Source organism: Chinchilla lanigera, unplaced genomic scaffold, assembly GCF_000276665.1.
Source record: "Chinchilla lanigera isolate Chin_1 unplaced genomic scaffold, ChiLan1.0 scaffold00172, whole genome shotgun sequence".
Taxonomy (NCBI): domain Eukaryota; kingdom Metazoa; phylum Chordata; class Mammalia; order Rodentia; family Chinchillidae; genus Chinchilla; species Chinchilla lanigera.
In genome coordinates this window covers 263,871-281,762 of record NW_004955573.1, presented here as the reverse complement: position 1 = coordinate 281,762, position 17,892 = coordinate 263,871, and the positions used below count along the sequence as shown (strand labels likewise).

Sequence of the window (17,892 nt, the reverse complement as noted above, 5' to 3'; positions counted from 1 at the left end):
AAAAACCAAAAAAAAAAAAAAAAACCAAAAAAAAAAAGAGTGTCCAATAGAGCTTCGTGTGAAATCTAGTTAGAGGTTCATTCACCAAATGGTGGGCCCTGGCAAGTGGCGTGTCCTTCCAGAAGCGTCCCCTTCTTCTCGTTCACCCAAAGGCACTGATAACCAGCTGTAGCACCCCCACCCTGACCCCCAGGGCCCCCCAAGGTCCTCACCTCAGCAGGTGGGAGGCAATGTCAGCACTGATCGGCTGGGCAGGAATGCTGGGGAGGCCCGAGGACGCCACTGGGGGGAACTGGGTTTGATTGAAGGAGGGGAAGCCAGGCGTGTAGGGGTCCCCGGTTCCCAGGTGCACCTGTGGGGAAAGGGGTGCCCATCCTGCAACTGTGGCCGGCCCACTCCAAGGTCACGCGGAGCTCAGGGCCACACTGCTGGCTCCCCACACTCACGTGTCCGTACACAGCCCGCTGGCGGGACAGGCCTGGCTTGTGAGGGTCCTGGGAGAAGTCTGCTGGGTCAGGGTACAGGAGCACCCCACGGGCCCCAGCATACTGCGCAGTGGCCACCTGGGGAGGCCAGGAAAGCCAGGCAAAGTGAAACAGCCCTTGTGATTGTCTGTCCTTCTTTGCTTTTTTCAGTACTGGTGACTGAACCCAGGGAATGCTAAGCTACTCCCAGTCCCTTTTCTTATGCATTGGTTTTGGTACTGAGGGTGGAGCCCACGGGCTTCGCAGTGAGCTGCGTCCCCAGTCCTTTTTGATCTTGAGACAGGGTCTTGCTCCGTCAGTAAGTTGTTGAGGTTGGACTAAAGCTTACTATCCTCCTGCCTCAGCCTCTCAGAATGCTGGGATTACAGGCATGAGCCACAGTGCCCAAAAGTGTCCCTCCTTAATGAATAGTCCTGGGTGTCCCTAGGCTGTTGTCTGAACACTCTGTGCCCTGGACAACATCTCTGCAGGTGCGACACCCCTCAGGGATCCTCCCCACCAGCCTGCCTGCTCTGTACCCCATCGGATGCCCCTGAGCTTCCCGGTTTTTTGGTTCTTTACCAACATTTTCTTTCTTTTTTCTTTTCTTTTTTCTCTTTTACTTTTTTTTTTTGGAGACAGGATGTCATGTAGCCCAGGCTGGCCTCGAACTCGCAGCGATCTTCCTGCCTCAGCCTTCCGAACGCTGGGATTACCACCACACCTGGCCTCTACCAACATTTTCTTACAACCAACCGAATCTTTTCCTTTCTCGCTCTGGCAAAGCATCCTAGGCGCTTCCCAGCCTTAGGTCAGCCCTGGAATCCCTGCCGCCCGAACACCTCGCACGTTGCGCCGGTGCCCTGTGCCGGGAGCCTCACCTTCTGCGCAAAGCTGGTCTCCCCGACACGCACCAGCAGGAGGCAGCCGGCCGGCTCCACGCCCCGGGCCCTCAGGTCCTGCAGGTCCTCGGGCCGCCCGTAGTGGGCGTACACCAGCTTTCCCTGGGGACGCAAGCGACAGTGAGGCGCGCTGCCTACTCCCTCCGCTGCCACTCGGACAAGGACCAAGGACGGAAGGCGCTCACCGTGACGTTGCCAGTGGCGCTGTAGGGACAGTAGGCGTCGGGGTCCTCCAGCGGCAGCTGCTCGCCGACCGTCCCGTCCTCGTCGACCCAGTGCAAGGCGTTGGGGTGAGCCCTGAGGAGCGGGGGTGGTGAGCGGCCCCCGCCGCGCGCCCCCGCCGCGCGCCCCCCTCCGCGTACTCACCGGTCTGGGAACTGCAGCCCCACGTAGTGCGTGTCGGTCCACACGTGGTCCAGCTTCTGGCGGGAGAGCACTGCGAGTATGTCCTGGGCCAGGGCGGCCATCCCTGCCGAGCCGGCCATGCGCTCCCGTCGGCTGGTCTGCCTGCGAGTGCAGAGAAGAGACTGGGGCCCAGGAGGAGAGGGGCTGAGACCTCTGGGCTCCCGCAGCCCTGAGGATACCTGAGTTGCCCGGTGAGGGAGAAGCAGAGAAGCTTAGATTCCAGTGGCCTAAGCTGGGGGAAAGTCCTCCGTGCTGCCCGGCTCTGTCCCTCACCACCAGAGCAGTGGCAGAGGAGTTCCAGGGGCTCCAGTGTAAAACCTTAGCTCCCTAGAGCGAGAGTCCTGCCCTGCCCTCCATTCTTCCTCAGGCCAAACTCTCCAGCCCATCTGCTTCCCTCTACAGGAATGGGAGCGCACGTGCACACACATACACACTGGAGCACAAGAGTGTGTTGGTGCACACCTGTGATCCCAGCCTGCACTCTGGGAGGCTGAGGCAGGATGACCCTGAGTTGGAGTCCAACTTGAGCAATTTAGTGACTTAAGATAACTTGTCTCAAAATAAAAGGAGGGGTGGGGATGTGGCTCAGTGTGAAAGCCCTGGGTTCAATCCTCATTATGTTGTGGGGGAGACCAACTGGGCTGAAGCAGCCAACCCTCTGTCTCCAAAAGTCCTCTGCCTCAGCCTCCTGAGACACTTCACATGAGGCTTCCAGTGGAAATGCTGGGTCACTTGTTTCCTTGGAGACCTCACCCTGTCTTCTTTCCTAGCACCCTGCAGTGCTCAGGTTGTGCCCCAGACTCGCTATTCTTCCACCTCACCTCTGCTCCCAAATGGCCCACTTGTCAGCTGGCCCCACTGGTGCCTTTCTGGTGGCAAACAAGCTGTCTTCCCCATTCATCGTTGCAGCTGGCATGCACCGTCCTGGCTCTCCCCTGAGCGTCCCAGGCTCCTGTGGGACTCGGGAGCAGCGGAGGCTCCGGTCCGCTCCCAGGTTTGGCGGTGCTCCTGAGTCGACCTTTCAGTTTTGACCACGTCTCCTGGGGTAAAACGCTTCCTCTGAAGCCCACACCATCTGGCTCTCCTGCCTCCGCTTCCTCCTTGGTGTTATCTTCTAATGGTTAGACAATGATGGGCTGGAATCTAACCAATCAGCTGCTTGTGCACTTTTCTTTTTTTTTTTTTTTTTCTTTAAGAACTTTAGCACCTGGGGCCTATCTTTTGCCTCTTCACATCATGTCAGTTCACAGGGCTTCTATCCAGCTTCAGCACACACGCAGATGAAGCTCCTTCGTCTTGGCCACCATCCTCAGTTCTGGTCAGGATTGCAGCCTGAAGCCTGAAGGGTCAGTGCTGTGTCTGACCCCCTGGCCCAAGTCCGCAGCCAGGATCTTTAATGTTTGTCTGAAGTTGCACCTGACCAATGAGCACATAAGACCCGAAGACGCACAAAGAGCTCTCACGCAGCCGCGAGGAACAACCAACTAGAAGTAGATACTACAGTATGGACAGACCTTTAATACATGGAGATAACTTTAAAAACCACACTGAAGGAAAAAGAAAATGCTAAAGATAGCTACATCTGTAATCCCAAAGCTCTGGGAGGCTGAGGCAGGTGAAACAAAAGTTCAGGCTCAACCTGGGAAACTTACTGATTTAGCAAGAAACTGTTTCAAAATAAAAAAGCTAAAAAACCAAGTCTGTGGATGTAGTTTAAAGAGAAGGTTCTGGTTTGAATTCCCAGTACCAAAAAACCAAAAAACCTGCATCTGAATAGTGAGACTTGGAATGACTATATAACTCTATTATTATTATTATTATTATTATTATTATTTGTCTTTTTTTGAGACAGGGTCTCGCTATGCAGTTCAGGCTGGCCTTGAGTTCACTTTGTAGCCCAGGCTGGTCTCGAACTCGCAATGATCCTCCTGCCTCAGCCTCCCGATTGCTGGGATTACAGGAGTGCGCCACCACACCTGGCTATAACTCTATTATTGCACATTGCTTAAATTTAAAAATAATAAACATATTGTCTCTGAGTAACTAATTTAAAGGTGACAAGCTGGGAGGGGTGGCGTACGCCTGTAATTCTAGCACTTGGGAGTCTGAGGCAGGAGGATTGTTGTGAGTTTGAGGCCAGCCTGGGCTACAAAGTGAGCTCAAGGCCAGCCTGAACTGCATAGTGAGACCCTGTCTCAAAAAGACAAAAATAAAAAATGAAAAAAATAAAGATGACAATATGCAATATATTAACCATCATTACCCTCCTAGTATATTGTTTTGGAATTTTGGTTTTTTTCTTTAAAATAAAAATTTTTTTTAAATTATACAGACAAAAGAAAAGAACATTGTGTGTGGTAGGGACTGGAGCCTTGCACACACTAAGCACACACTCTACCACTAAGCTACATCCCCAGCCCAACACTACTGTTTTTAAAAACCTACATATATGCAGAAAACAATATTACGTATATCATTGTCCTTGGTACCCACACTGGTTCCAGAACTTTTGCAGATTCCCAAATCTATGGATGCTCAAGTCCCTTCCATAAAATCACACTGTTGTATTTGCATATGACCTCCACACATAACACCTAGTACAGTGTAGGTGCTATGCAGTACGTGTGTATGTGCTATGCATGCTATGTTGTTATACTCTATTGTTTAGGGGATGTTGACAAGGAAAACGTCTGCCCATGTTCAGTACCAACACAATTTTTTTTAAAGATATTTTTGACCCACAGTTGATTGAGTCTGGAGATGTGCACCCAAGGATACGGAGGCTGTATGTCAAAGGCATCTGTGTATTTAAGGTCATCCACCAGACACATCCAACGAAATACTTATGGGAATGGGGTAGATACAGGAGGGAAACTAAACAAGAAAGCCTTTTCACTGCCTACTAGGGACACTGTACTATGGCCTCAGGAATATAACCCTTTTTGTTGTTTGTTTGTTTGTCTGTTTGAAACAAGTTCTCGCTACGTACTTCAGGCTAGCTTTGAACTCACTAAGTAGACCACGTTAGCCTTGAACTTGCAGTAACCCTCCTGCCTCAGCCTCCCGAGCACTAGGGTTATAACCATGCACCACCGTGCCTGGCACATAATTCATCATTTTTACATAATTCATTTTTGAACCTGACTTCAAGAAAAAAAAAAATCCCTTCCAATCTGGCCATGATACTCAGTTGCTCAAAAGTCTCCAGCTCTCCTTTCCCTTTAGAATGAAACTGCAAAACAGTTAATATAGTTAGTAAGGCCCTTTAGGGCCTGAGCCACATCTGCATTGCCACCACATGGGCTACGTTCAACTTCCTTCAAAGGGCTACCGACTTGCCAGAGATCCATTGTACACCAGCAGCTTGCCAGGCTGTTCTCTGGCCTGAAATGCTGTTCTGCCCACTCTTTGCCTGGCAAACAATGCATCCTGCAGTTCTTCAAGGAAGCCTTCCCTGACTCCCGGTGTAAACCAGGTCCTCTGTTCTAGTCATTCCTAACATCCAGCACTCTTCTTTCAAAGCCGTGATCCCTGTTAGAGTCCTGTGGTCACTGATGCGATGGAAAGTTTAGTACTGATTTCCTCCAATGGGGCATATGTTCCAAGAGAGAAAGGCTGGACTGCTTTGGTCTCTGCTATAGCAAGTGATCACCAGCTTAGTGTACTACCAGTCACATAGTAAATATCTGTTGGATAAATGAATGAACGGCATCACCAATGTCATTTCCAATGCAGCCACGGAAATTCTCGGCCACTTCTCTGGGTTTTTCCACCTCTGGAATATTTGTCCATTGGGGGCTTACTGAATGGACGCTGAGTGCCAGACACTATGCTCAGCGCTGCAGACCCCAAGTTAAATAGGACGGAGTTTATCAGCTCTGTCTCCAAGGCTGGCCAGACGTTTTGCGGTTCTGCTTCCTTTCTTCCCTCTCCTGGTCCTGCTCTTGAACCCCAGCAAGTTCTCCAGGTTGTCCAGTTTCTCCAAGTCTGTCAGCTCCTCTTCCTTGTTCATCCAACCTAGAGCCATGCACCATGTCTCTGCTGTCCCCCTAACTTTGAGCCTCTCACCTCCCTGGCCTGCGATGTCACCCACAGGACGCAACCTACCCCTGGGCCTGTCCAACCATCAACCTGTTTTTCCTGCATCTAGACCACCAAGCACTGCTTGAGAAAACAAAACAACAAACTCCTTCAGTGCCATAGAGTTGAGATCTTTTAAAAGGCAAGGTTGCCAGGCATGGTGGCGCATGCCTGTAATCCCAGCACTCGGGAGGCTGAGGCAGGAGGATTGAGAGTTTGAGTCTAGTTGGGCAATTTAGTGACTTTGTGTGATCCTTTCTCAAAATTAAAAATAAAGACTGGGGATATAACTCACTGCAAAGATGCTGGATTTAAAATACCCACTACTGCAAATTAATTAATTAAAAGTAATAAAATAAGCCAGGTGTACTGGCACACACCTTTAATCTTAGCACTTGAGAGGCTGAAACAGGAAGAGAGCAGGAGTTTGAGGCTAGGTTGGGCTGCATAATGAGTTTGAGGCCAGCTTGGAACACATGCTGAGACACTGTCAAAAGAAGGAAAGAGAGAAAGAAAGAAAGAAAGAAAGAAAGAAAGAGAGAGAGAGAGAGAGAGAGAGAAAGAAAAAGGGCTGGGGATGTAGCTCAGTGTAAATGAGTTCAATTCCTAGTATCATAAATAAAAAAATAAGTGGCTGAGGATATACCCAGATTGAATCCCCAGTATTAGAGAAAAAAAAGAATGCCATCCAAAGCCTGCAACAAAGTTCACACCCTGATGAAGTGTTATTAGAAGATTCCTATTGACATCAGGAAGTAGGCAAGGACACCTGCTGTCAACATCGCCAATGCAATAAGAAATGAAAAGGGCATAAAAGGTATGAGGATTGGTGGGAGCCCGGTGTGGTGGCACAATCTGTAGTTCTAGCACTTGGGAGGCAGAGGCAGGAAGATTGCAAGTTTCACCCCAGTCTGGGCAAGTTAGCAAGATCCTGTCTCAGAGAAGGACTGGGGATGTAGCTTAGTGTGAAAGCCATGAGTTCAGTCTCCAGGACTGCAAAATAAATACATGTAAATAAACAAATAAATGAATAAGGATTGGAAAAGACAACTCGTGTCTTCTACTCTGTGCAGCTGACGTGACCACTTAGAAACCCTGGGACCCACAGCAACACTGGGACAGTGGGACAGTGCGTACAGTGACCGAGGCGGGATGAAAGGACACAAGCCATTTTCCTGTGCTGTGGGCGTGCTCATCCTTGCATGCTTGGCACCCCCCTGCCAGGTATAGATGGGGCCTGCACCCATCTGTTTGCTGGTTTTCCTGAAATGCCCCTTCACAGAGCCCCTGGCTCCCACAGACCACAGCCAGGCCTCTGGGGGCAGCAGTCAGGAAGCTTCTGGGTTTGTCTCCCTCCTGTTGATGCCACAACTTTTGTTGCCACTCGGGAAGCTCCGCAGGGCTGTAACCTCCTGGACTCTCAGGTGGAAGCTCCTCCCCTCCCAGGACCACTGCACAGGCAGGAGGACGTAGGGAGGGAGGCAGTGTGGGTAGGTGAGGAGAGGACCCTGCAGGCCAGGAAGGGGCCGGGCTGATCTTACCTGATGGTGTCCTCCAGGTGCCCCTCCCCCAGGAGCCGCAGGAACATGGCCTGGAGGTCACTCCAGTACAGCGTGCCTTGGTGGGAGTCCAGGCCCTGCTCAGAGTTGTCCTCGCTGACCACCAACACGGAGTCCCCGCATGCCTGGCAGGACCCTCGGAAGGCCACGTAGCCCAGGAGGAAGGCTGGCGGGTGGCAAGATGGGGATTCTCCTAGTGCCTCCCTCTGGACTCCAGAAATCTCTCCCGGCCCCAGGCCCTTCCTCGGGGGCAAGGGGATGACTCTCACCCCCAGTGAAGATCAGTAGGGCCGTCAAGACCAGGTAGGGGGCAGCCTTGCGTCCTGCTGCTGCCCAGGGTATGAGGTTTTGCTGCCCAGGTCTAGAGCCCAGGGGCTCAGGGCCCTTCAGCTCCATGGGGCAGAAGTGGGCCGGCAGCTTGGCCCCCTCCTCCCCGTCTTCCTCTTCCTCCTCCAGGTGCCCCTGGGGGGGGCCTTCCACCCGCCTGTAGATGCTCTGGGAGGGTCGCTGTGGGGGCAGGGTAGGAGTGAGATTGGGAGAAGAGGTGAGCAAGGCGGGGAGGGGGGCCTGGCAGTAACGGTGTCAGTGACGGGGTGCCGCGTGAGCCCCAGGCGTGGAGGTGGACCTGAGGAGGCGCAGGAGGAGAGAAAATGGTAGGGATGGGGGCGTGCAGAAGGGAGGGGGCCCTGGCGGGAGGGGTCCGCCTTAGGTTTGGGAGGGCGCGGGGGACCTGCTGGGAGGCTTAAAGTGCCCCCAACCACCCTGGTCTTACCGCTGTCAGCAGTAGAGCCCGAAGCCGCTCCATGCTCCAGCGCCCTCCTGAACCCTGCAGGCTACCCCGCCCCCCCAGCGATAAACCGTTTGTGAGAGCCCCAGGGGCCCCTTATCAGCCTGCAGGCAGGCAGTCCGAGCCCAGGCCGCTCCTCACTCCGCTCACACAGGGGTGGGAGCGCAGGCCTGGCCTCTGTCCAGCATTCCCACCAGCCCCCTGCCCCCCAGAGCACCAGGGGCTGTGCCCTGTCTTGCCACAACAGCCCCACCCCTGCCCCCTCTCCGCAAAACAATCAATTTTTTTTTCACCTTGGGGCAGACTTTGGCCTCTGAGTTCCCGTCAGGGGTCAGGAGTGGGGGAGGGAGCTGAAAGCAAGGGGGAAGGGGGAGATATGGGTACCCCTCTCTCCTCTCCTGCTTCCACCCTTCGCAGTGTTCTTGGGGACCCCTTCCAAAGCCTCCCACTCCCATGGCAGGTCCACCATGAAGATATCTGCCCCCTCCTGCTCTGGCTTACAGACCCCAAGGCCAGGCCCTGTGGCACGTCCGATGCTCCGCCTGCCCTGACGCCCGCCCCCGGGGTCCTGAGCTGCAGCCACCACAGCAGCGTGACCCAGGCTTTGGTCTGGCCGCATGGGCGGCCGTCTCTTTGGAATCTGACCTCTGCTGGCTGCAAGGGTGGAAGGGACACGAGGGATAATCGTAGTCTGGAGAGACCAGTGAGGCTCAGGACAGGGGTCCTGGGTCAGGGATCTGCGGGTCAGAGGCCACCAGGCTTGAGGGAGGCAGAAAGGGTCCCGGCCAAGGCGTGGGCAGAGTTGTACGACCTTGGACAAGTCATGGTTCTCCCCGAGCACCGCGACTCTTGGTCACCGAAGGACTTGGCGACACCTTGGAGAGTCCTTTGAGGACTCAGAGTCTGAGGGAAGGCCAGGTGACCTCGCCCCAGAAACACCTACGTTTCCCTTACAATTTCAAGCAGGGTGCTCTGGGTTCCAAGCCCGGCAGAGGACCCTTAGGCAAACAGCCCTGAATAAGAAGGCTCAGGGTCCACGCCCCCTCGCTTCACCGCTCTGCCGGCTCCGCCCGGAAACCTCAGCTCCTACCTGGGTCTGGAGAGAAGATCTGAGCCTTCGGGGCTCATCAGTGACCCAGTCCCCGTCCCACACCTATCTAAGCCGGAGCCAGGGAAGGAAGACGGCGCAGCGGGCTCACCTGAGGGGCAGGTCCTGAGGTGCTGGGGCAAGGGCTCTTTGGATACCTAAACCCCCTTGGGGCCCGCCTCTGGCCCCGCCCACTCAGGCCCCGCCCCACCCAGACTGGCCCCGCCCCTCTCCAGTCCCCGCGCCCCAGCTCTGCACATCCCTGGGTGCTCCCGGTATGGTCGTCTCTGCATCAAGTTCCCCCTGAAACCTAAGGAATCCGTGTTCCCCAGGCCCGTCGCGGAATCGGGCACGAATGTAGGTGCAGCCCTTCCCTCGCCTCCTTCTAGGTCCCACGTGCCCCACAAGAGACCAGACTTTTTTTTTTTTTTCTTAAAACATCTTTACTTCTTTCAACTCAGGAACATCACAATCTAAAGAGGACAAGAAGGAAAGAACGGGGCGGTGTGAGCAGCGGGGTCGAGGAGCTTAGATCTGCGCTCTTGGCGTCCTGGCCCGGAAACAGCCCTCTCCGACCCCAGGTCCCAGCGCTGCGCTGCAGGTGCACGCGCGTGAGAAGAGGCCGCCCTCAAGGGCACTTCCGCTCCACGCACTGCTTCCCGCCCTCCTCGTACTCCTGCTTGGAGATCCACATCTGCTGGAAAGTGCCCTGGGAGGAGAAGGGGCGAGGTCTGCCAGTTAGAATGGCCCTCGGGGCAGGGGCGAAGGTGGCCCTGTGGAAGCCCTGCGTCCTCCCAGCCCGCTGTCTCCTAGATTCATCCTTCCAGGCTCACCCTCCCGCCTGTGCACTAAGAGGGCGAATACCCAGAGATCGAACAGATCAAGGCCATTCGTTCAACAAGCATTTATTGAGCAGCTATCTTCCCTGGGCACTTACAGCCCAGGCCAGGCCAGCCAATGACATCCCTCCAGGTCCCCTCTCCCCGCCATCACGGCACACACCACACACATAGCATGTGACACACCTAACTTCTGGATGGAACTGTCTCCGCCCTGGTGCCCCACTGCCGAGCACCCCTACAGAAGCCTGTCCTTTGTGTCCAGCATTAGGAGCCTCTCACTGTCACTTCTCCTCAGGTGGCTGCTGTGTCTCCTCCTGGAGGTTCCTGTCTGTGTGCCCCCCATCCCAGCATCCCTCTGGACCCCAAATTTAACACATCCGGACTTCATTCACCACCTTCTCCAGGCTCCCCACCCCCAGCCTGCCTCTTCTGCGGCCCTTCTCACCCTCTAAGCCTGTGCTACCCCATTCAGTGGCCGCTGGTCTCATTCACCCACTGAGTACTTGAAATGTGGACAGTCCATATGGAGATGTGCTCTATGTGGAAAATGTATGCTGGGTGTTGATGACTAAGTATAGAAAAAGAATGTAAAATATCACACTAAGAATTTTTTAGCCAGATGTGGTGACACATACCTGTAATCCCAGCACTCAGGAAGCTGAGACAGGAGGATTGCTGAGAGTTTGAGGCTACCCTGCGCTACACAGTGAGTTCAAGACCTGACAGGACTATAAAGCAAGACCCTGTCTTCAAAAAAATAAACCCCCAAAACAAACAAAAAGAATTTTTTATATTGATTATACATTGACATGGTAATATTTTGGATATATTGGATTAAATAAAGTATATTTTGTTCTTTTTTGTATTCTGAGACAGTCTTTCTTCATAGTCCAGGCTTGTCCTTTTTTGGGAGGGTGGTTTTTTTTTTGAGAGTTGGTCTCACTATATAGTTCAGACTGGCTTTGAACTTATTATATACTCCAGGCTGGCCTTGATCTCACAGTGATCTTCCTGTCTCAGCTCCTGAGGCTAAAACTACAGGCATGTGCTACCACAGCTGGCCTCCAGACTTGTCTTGAACTCACTACATAGCCCAGGCTGGCCTTATAACCCTCCTACCTCAGCCTCCCAAGTGTTGGGGTTATAGGTATGTACCTCCAAACCTAGCTATAAAGTATGTTCTATTTTTGGTTGTTTGGGTTTTTTGAGATAGGCTCTTGCTGTGCAGTTCAAGCTGGTCTTGAACTCACTGTGTAGTACAAGCTGGCCTTGAACTTGTGCTGATCCTTATAGCTCGGCCCCCCAAGTCCTGGGGTTACAGCCATGCGCCACCACAGCCCAGCTAATGGGTGTTCTTAAGAATTTATTTCACCTGTTTCTTTGTCCTCTCTTTAATTACGGCTACGAGAAAATGTACAATTAAGTATGTGACTCCCATTGCCTTCCCACTGGATAGCACTGCCCCAGCACTCCCATCGGCTCATGCTGCCCTCATCCGCATGCACAGTGTCTCCCTCCTGTCCATGAACCTCTAAGTAAGCCCTAATGCCACTGGCTGATACCCATGACTGTCACACCCTGTGGCCCTGTTCCTGCCTTTTGTCTGTCGCCTTTCTCTCACCACTCTACAGTCCACGTGGGCTTCCTAAAACGCAGATCAGGCTGCATCTGTCTTTGGGCCTTGTCTTATTCTCGCTACAGTCTGAGCGCTCTCTTTGCGTCTTTGCCCGAAGTTCTTCTTCCTCTTCCCACGTCAGTTTTGATGCCTCGTAAGACCCTCAACATGAATAAGGTGTGGTGTGCACACACCTGTGCTCCCAGCACTCTAGAAGGCTGAGACAGGAGGACTGGATGTTCCAGCCCAACTTGGGCAACTTAATGAGACGCTGTCTTACAACAGAACATGAAAAGGGCTAGGGATGTAGCTCTGTGTGAAGCCCCTGGGTTTAATCCCCTGTACCAAAAACAAAAACAAAAACACACCCAAAATGTATCAGATGCTCCCTGCACACTATCTGGGGACTTTCTGTTTACTTGTCTCAGCTTCTGACTGTCATAAAGGCAGGGACTGCGTCAGGCTCTCTGTCTACTTCAGCCACAGGGAGAGCCCTTAATAACTGTGTGGCTAACACGACCCAGCCCACAGCTAAGTTCATACTGTCAGTCTCTGCATTTTTACCCTCCTTCCGGTCTCCTTGGGACCTTCTTGTACTGGATGTCCTTGTCCTGACACGTCCTGCTGTCCCCTGTGTGTGGGACCCGTGTGCACCTCCAGCTCCCTGCTCAACATCTGTCTTCTGTTCCAGCAGCTGGTCCACACTGAACTCACTGCCTCCTGCCCCAGGATCAACCCGCCTGCCTCTCCTTCCAGGTGCCCATCCCTCTTCACACACCAGCTACTACCCACTCAGTGAGTTCCAGACAATGGAAAGAGCCGCCCTGCACAGGCCCGGGGGCCCCAGCCTCCACTGCAATCTCAAAGTGGGTTCTTGACAGTCTTTGCTGATCTGCCTATCAGCGTCACCTCCTTCCCTCGGGTCCACCTCCAGGGTGTCCCCTCTGCTCAATGGGGCCAGTGGTGTCTCATCACAGCCTCATCACAACCCATATCTCCAGCTTCCTCTCCCTCTGCTCCCTGATCCGTGTCCTAATAGCATTCAGCCTTCTGAGAGCAATCGCAGACTGCCCTATCTCAGAATAAATGTTTGTTGAATGAATGGATGGGCGGCCAAGGCAGTGGGAGCTGTCTGAGTCCCCTTCCCCACATTCTCGTTAGATCAGACCCCTTCTCTCTCACCAGTGAGGCCAAGATGGAGCCCCCAATCCACGGGCTGAACTTGCGCTCCATGGTGCTGTTGCTGGCGATGAGCTTCAGCCGCATGCTCTGCGAGGAGAAAGTTGCTGGGAGAAGCAGACATTTAGGTTCTGGAAGGGACAGGGCTTGGGAGGTGGGAGGAAGCCACGGGGCAGGTCTGAGCACTCCATGCTTGGTGCTGAAGGGCTGAGCCTGGGGGACCTGGGGGAGGGCTAGGCTCCTACCGGTGGGGTCTTCTGGGAAAGCTCTCGGTTGAGCCTGTCTGTGAAGCCCTGCAGCAGTGTATTCCCACCGGTGACAATGACACTACCATACAGGCCCTGAGAGCAGGGAAGAGGAGTGAGCCTGCAGGGCACAGCCCTCCCTGCCTCCACTGTTCCTGGGTCCCTTACGGCCAAGCCTCACCGGGCGAATGTCGATGTCACACATGCCGATGCTGGTGGTCACCACGTGGCCCACGCCTAACATGGTGTTCCCTGACAGGCCCTGTGGACAAAGGCAACCTGGGCTTTGGGCCCCCTGGGCCCTCTCCTCTGATCCCTGCAATCCTTCCCAGCCTCTCCTACACCCCAAGACTCAGGGGTCCAGCCACCCCTACCCCAATCACCAGGCAGCCAGACCTTGACGTTGGAGGGATCAAACAGGCCCTCGGGGATACGGAGTCGCTCAGCGCCATAGTCTGTGTTGTAGCCGTTGGGCATCTCATAGTGCACTGTGGGCATTTGCGCGGCCACCCTGCCCAGGAAGCAGCAAGACTCTTGCCGGGGTGCTCATGGAGGACTGCTGGGTAGGCGGCACCAAAGGTCCCCCAGAACCCCAGTTCTGCTGCCCCCCCCAGTACTGGGGGCCCCACTCACTGTTCATCATAGGGGGAGTCCGAGACCTGTAGCACCGAGGCCTGGAAGTCCTGGATCACCTCCTGAGAACCAGGGAGGGGTGAGGGCCTGGGTCCCTCCGGAACACCCACCCCCACCCTGCCTTGCCTCCACTGCAGGGAATGCACTCTTCCCCCGACTCAACAGGGGAACAAGACCTGGGGAGGGGAGCTGCTTCGGGGGACCCTCTCCAGTGCCTCACATTGCACATGTAGTTATGCCAGGACTTGGAGACTTGGGGTAGCTTCTCCTTCTTCTTCCAGTTTGGGGGTGCGCCCTCCCGTACGGGCTCCTGTGGAGGCAGGGCCTCTGAGCGTGCCTCCTGGCTGTGCCTGTCCAGGCTACCTGGCCACACCCACAGGTAGCACTTGCGTGGGGGTGGGAGTGGGCTCTGCTCTGCTCCTTGGAAGAGTTTCCCACCCTTCCCTGAACAGAGCAAAGAGTACAGGGCGAGTCTGTCCGCATGTGCACTGAACACGCCAGGGTACGGGTGATTGAAAGGCTCCGATCAGAGAAAGCCGAGGACATGTGGGACAGGCCTTTGGCTGGGCCACATTCTCTGGAGGGACTTGGGGGGACCTTTTGGATGTGGTGTCACTCTCCACTGTTGCTCTACTTTACAGGAGAGAAACCGAGGCTCTAGTATCATGCTCTGGGTCACACAGCTCTTCGGTGGCAGAGGCAGAATTTGTGCTTGGGCCTGTTGGAAGCCACCGGAAGCTACCACACAGGCCCTCACACATCCATCTGCCAGCTGATGGTATGACCTCAGCCACGTCCCTCACCCTATCTGGATCTCTGATGCCTCAGTTGTAAAACGAGGAACCGGGCCCTTAATCTTCTAGGGGGCCTGCTGCTCTCTGCTGTGCAGTCCCACGGGTCAGTGGGCCGACAGGTGTAGGGCAAGTGCCAGGATTCTAGGGTGGTAGCTCTGGGCTCCCCACCTTGGCTGCGATCATGTAAGGGGGGATGATGTCAATAGCCATTTCCTGGAAGAGCTCCCGGCACTGCATGGAGATGAAGTCCCCTGCCAAGGGTGATTTCACGATGCCTGGAAGGGGGGGCAGTGTCAAGGTGTGGCCTTCTCTGGGCAACCCTGACCCCTGCCCAGGTCCCACCTTGCTGGAGGACATAGCCATCGTGTACTGGGATGGCCGTGGTGTGGGTGGCCCCACTGTCCAGCACGAGGCCTGTGGAGCGTCCGTTTGCAAAGCTGGCAAGGCTGGGTCAAAGAGACAGCAGTAGCCAGGGAGGAGAGCGGGACCCGGACCTTGCCTGGTCCCTCCCGTTTCCCAGCTCCAGCCCACCCCAACCCCCACCTTCAAGTCTCCTTTTAGTTTACGACCCATCTCCTGAAGATGGGCTCCTGGGACCTCAGTCACTTCTTCCCAGTCCCCGCTGAGAGCCCAGCCCCTCCTTATTCCTGGCTCTGTGTCCGGTAGACTCCTCCAAGTTAGGGTCTCCATTACCCTGGTGCCTGGCACAGGATCAACGCAAAGCATATCTGGAACGACTCAGTGCTGACTGGCTGTTTGGGCAGGAAGCACCTCAGTGTCAGACTCCCTCCCCTCCAGCCCTGGCCCTTGCTATCTCCTTGCTCCAACCCTCTCTGCTTAGCCGGATCCAAAGAAGAATGGGGAAAGTTGGCTATTCTGGCCTGCAGGGAGCCAGGCGCTAAGGCCGGGGCCTCTTGCGCCATGGGGGTAAAGGAGGCGTCCTTCCACCTGGGGGCTCCAGAGAAACAGGCCCAGCCTCCACCTCAGCAACCCATGCACTCCACCTGGGCCCCCCACTCAGGTTCAGCCATTCACCGCAAAGGATACGCAGTGAGCACGGCTGTCTTGCATAAGAAGAAAGCGGGGATGTTGTATTGTTCGAACATCAGCTCCGTCAGCTTCTCCCGCTTGGCCCGTGTGTTCCACTGCGGAGAGAATCCAGGAGGGGGGAGTCGGGGGGCAGGACAGCCCTGTGGCCTCTATGTGAGCACACATACACTAGTGCTTACACACACACACGCAATGTACATACACACATACACTCATACACACACGAAAACGCACACACTCATGAAACACACATATGCCACACACAAATAACTTTTATTGGAGAAAGAATCAAGGCCTCTCAGCCCATACAGACCTTTTTCTTTACTTTTCCTTTTTTTTTTTTTTTGAGACAGGGTCTCACTCTGCAGTTCAGGCTGGCCTCGAGCTCACTTTGTAGCCCAGGCTGGTCTCGAGCTCGCAAGGATCCTCCTGCCTCAGCCTCCCGAGTGCTGTGATTACAGGCATGCACCACCGTGCCTGGCTATTTATTTTTGAGGCAGGGTCTCACTAAGTCTGTAAATTGCCTAGGTTGGGTTCAAACTTGCAATCCTCCTGCCTCAGCCTTCTAGAGTGCTGGGATTACAAGTGTGCACCACCACACCCTGCTTTTTAATCTTTTTGAGACAGAGTCTCACTATGCAGTTCAAACTGGCCTTGAACTCACTTTGTAGCCAAGGCTGACCTCAGACTTGCAGAGATCCCCCTGCTTCATCCTCCCAAGTGCTGGGATTACAGGCACCACCACACCTGGCCACATAGATCTTTATAACATGAGAAATATAAAGAATTTTAAAGATCTCATGCCAAACATAGTTGAGGAAAACAAAATTCAGAGAGGGGTAGTGACTTACCCCAAGTCACACAGAAAGCTCTTAACAGAACTGTCTGGAGTCATAGTCCTTTGATGCTGGGGTTAAGGCTCTTTACTACAGTACACACCTCACACTCCTCCCTATTCCTCCCTCTTCCCCACTCTAAGCATCTCAGAAGCAGAAAGGCTGGGGAAGAGGATTTCTGGATAATAATGGTACATTAAATACAAATGTTTAATTTTATTCCCTCCCCCAAATCCCAGCAAAAGTATAATAAGTGGGCAATTTAAAAAGATATATACCCACAAAATCCAACAAGCACATGAGAAGATGCGCCACTGGGGAAATGAAAATCCAACGTTGTTAGTCACTAGGGAAATGCAGATCAAAAGCACAGTGAGGTATTGCTTCACACCCACTGGAGTGGTGAGCATAATTAAAACACAAAACAATAAATGCTGATAAGGATGCGGAGCAATAGGAACCCGCTTACACTGCTGGCGGGAAAGCAAAACGGTCCAACCACTGCAGAACACAAGTGTTGATTCCCCACAAAAGTAAACATACACCTGTATTCCCAGAACTCTGGGAGGATGAGGCAGGAGGATCACAAGTTTGAGCCTAGACTGGGTAATTTATAAATGTAAGGAGCTCTAGCACACACACATAAACACACACACAGAGAAAACACATACAAAACTCTCATATTGTATGATCTTATTTCTAGGAAAGATTCACAGCAGATATGTCCTTAGAGTAAGAAAGCAAATCAATGGTTGCCAAAAGCTGAGAGTAGCAGGGAGTGGAGAATAACTGCTCAACAGAAAATAGGTTTTCCTGTGGAAAGATGGAAATGTTTTGACTGGTCATCATGGTGGCAGAACTCTGTGAATCCCATTGAATTATTCACTGGTTTTCTTTCTTTTTTGCTTTTCCTTTTTTGTGTATGTAATACTGGGGATTGAATCCAAGGCCTCATGCATCTAGGCAAGTGCTCTATCACTGAGCTACATCCAAACCTAAATTGTTAAATTTAAAAGATTAATTTAGGCTGGGGAGATAGCTCGGTGGCAAAGTGCCTGCCTGGCAAGCACAAAGTCCTGAGTTTGATTCCTGGTAGCCCCCCAAAAAAGATTCATTTAAACTCGGAATGGTGGGACATGTCTTTATTTCCCAGTACTCTGGGAGGCTGAGGTAGAAAGACTGCAAGTTTGAGCCCAGCCTGGACAACCCAACAATTTATTAAGACCTTGTTTTAAAATTTTAAGAAGGGGCAAGGGATACAGCTCAGTGGCACAGTGCCTGCCTGGCAAGTACAAGGTCCTGAGTTCAATTCTCAGTACAAAAAAAAAAAAAAAAAAAGCGCCAGGCATGGTGGTGCATGCCTGTAATCCCAGCACTTGGGAGGCTGAGGCAGGAGGATCACTGCGAGTTCGAG

At 53.4% G+C, this 17,892-nt stretch overlaps 2 protein-coding genes across 5 annotated transcripts in view; both read right to left on the bottom strand.

The window, feature by feature from the left end:
• Positions 1 to 9,448, bottom strand: part of Tfr2 (transferrin receptor 2) — a 16,913-nt gene extending 7,465 nt beyond the window's left edge. Inside the window, exons 1-10 of one of the 4 annotated variants that reach the window (XM_005413705.1) lie at positions 9,397 to 9,448; positions 8,491 to 8,547; positions 8,183 to 8,243; positions 7,680 to 7,917; positions 7,393 to 7,576; positions 1,733 to 1,873; positions 1,552 to 1,663; positions 1,346 to 1,468; positions 447 to 563; positions 213 to 352 (exon numbers count right to left, since the gene is read on the bottom strand). In XM_005413705.1, the coding sequence (XP_005413762.1) occupies positions 213 to 352; positions 447 to 563; positions 1,346 to 1,468; positions 1,552 to 1,663; positions 1,733 to 1,873; positions 7,393 to 7,576; positions 7,680 to 7,917; positions 8,183 to 8,215 (1,088 nt within the window). In that variant the 5' untranslated portion in view covers positions 8,216 to 8,243; positions 8,491 to 8,547; positions 9,397 to 9,448. The other 3 variants (XM_005413706.2, XM_005413707.1, XM_005413708.1) reach the window with 3 other exon arrangements.
• Positions 9,449 to 9,719: 271 nt separating this feature from the next.
• The window catches only part of Actl6b (actin-like 6B), a 12,911-nt gene continuing 4,738 nt past the window's right edge, over positions 9,720 to 17,892 (bottom strand). Inside the window, exons 5-14 of the mRNA XM_005413703.2 lie at positions 15,640 to 15,737; positions 14,935 to 15,029; positions 14,761 to 14,867; positions 14,019 to 14,108; positions 13,799 to 13,860; positions 13,562 to 13,676; positions 13,347 to 13,427; positions 13,166 to 13,261; positions 12,924 to 13,010; positions 9,720 to 9,993 (exon numbers count right to left, since the gene is read on the bottom strand). Of these exons, the coding sequence (XP_005413760.1) occupies positions 9,913 to 9,993; positions 12,924 to 13,010; positions 13,166 to 13,261; positions 13,347 to 13,427; positions 13,562 to 13,676; positions 13,799 to 13,860; positions 14,019 to 14,108; positions 14,761 to 14,867; positions 14,935 to 15,029; positions 15,640 to 15,737 (912 nt within the window). The 3' untranslated portion in view covers positions 9,720 to 9,912. The remainder of the gene's footprint in view (positions 9,994 to 12,923; positions 13,011 to 13,165; positions 13,262 to 13,346; positions 13,428 to 13,561; positions 13,677 to 13,798; positions 13,861 to 14,018; positions 14,109 to 14,760; positions 14,868 to 14,934; positions 15,030 to 15,639; positions 15,738 to 17,892) is intronic.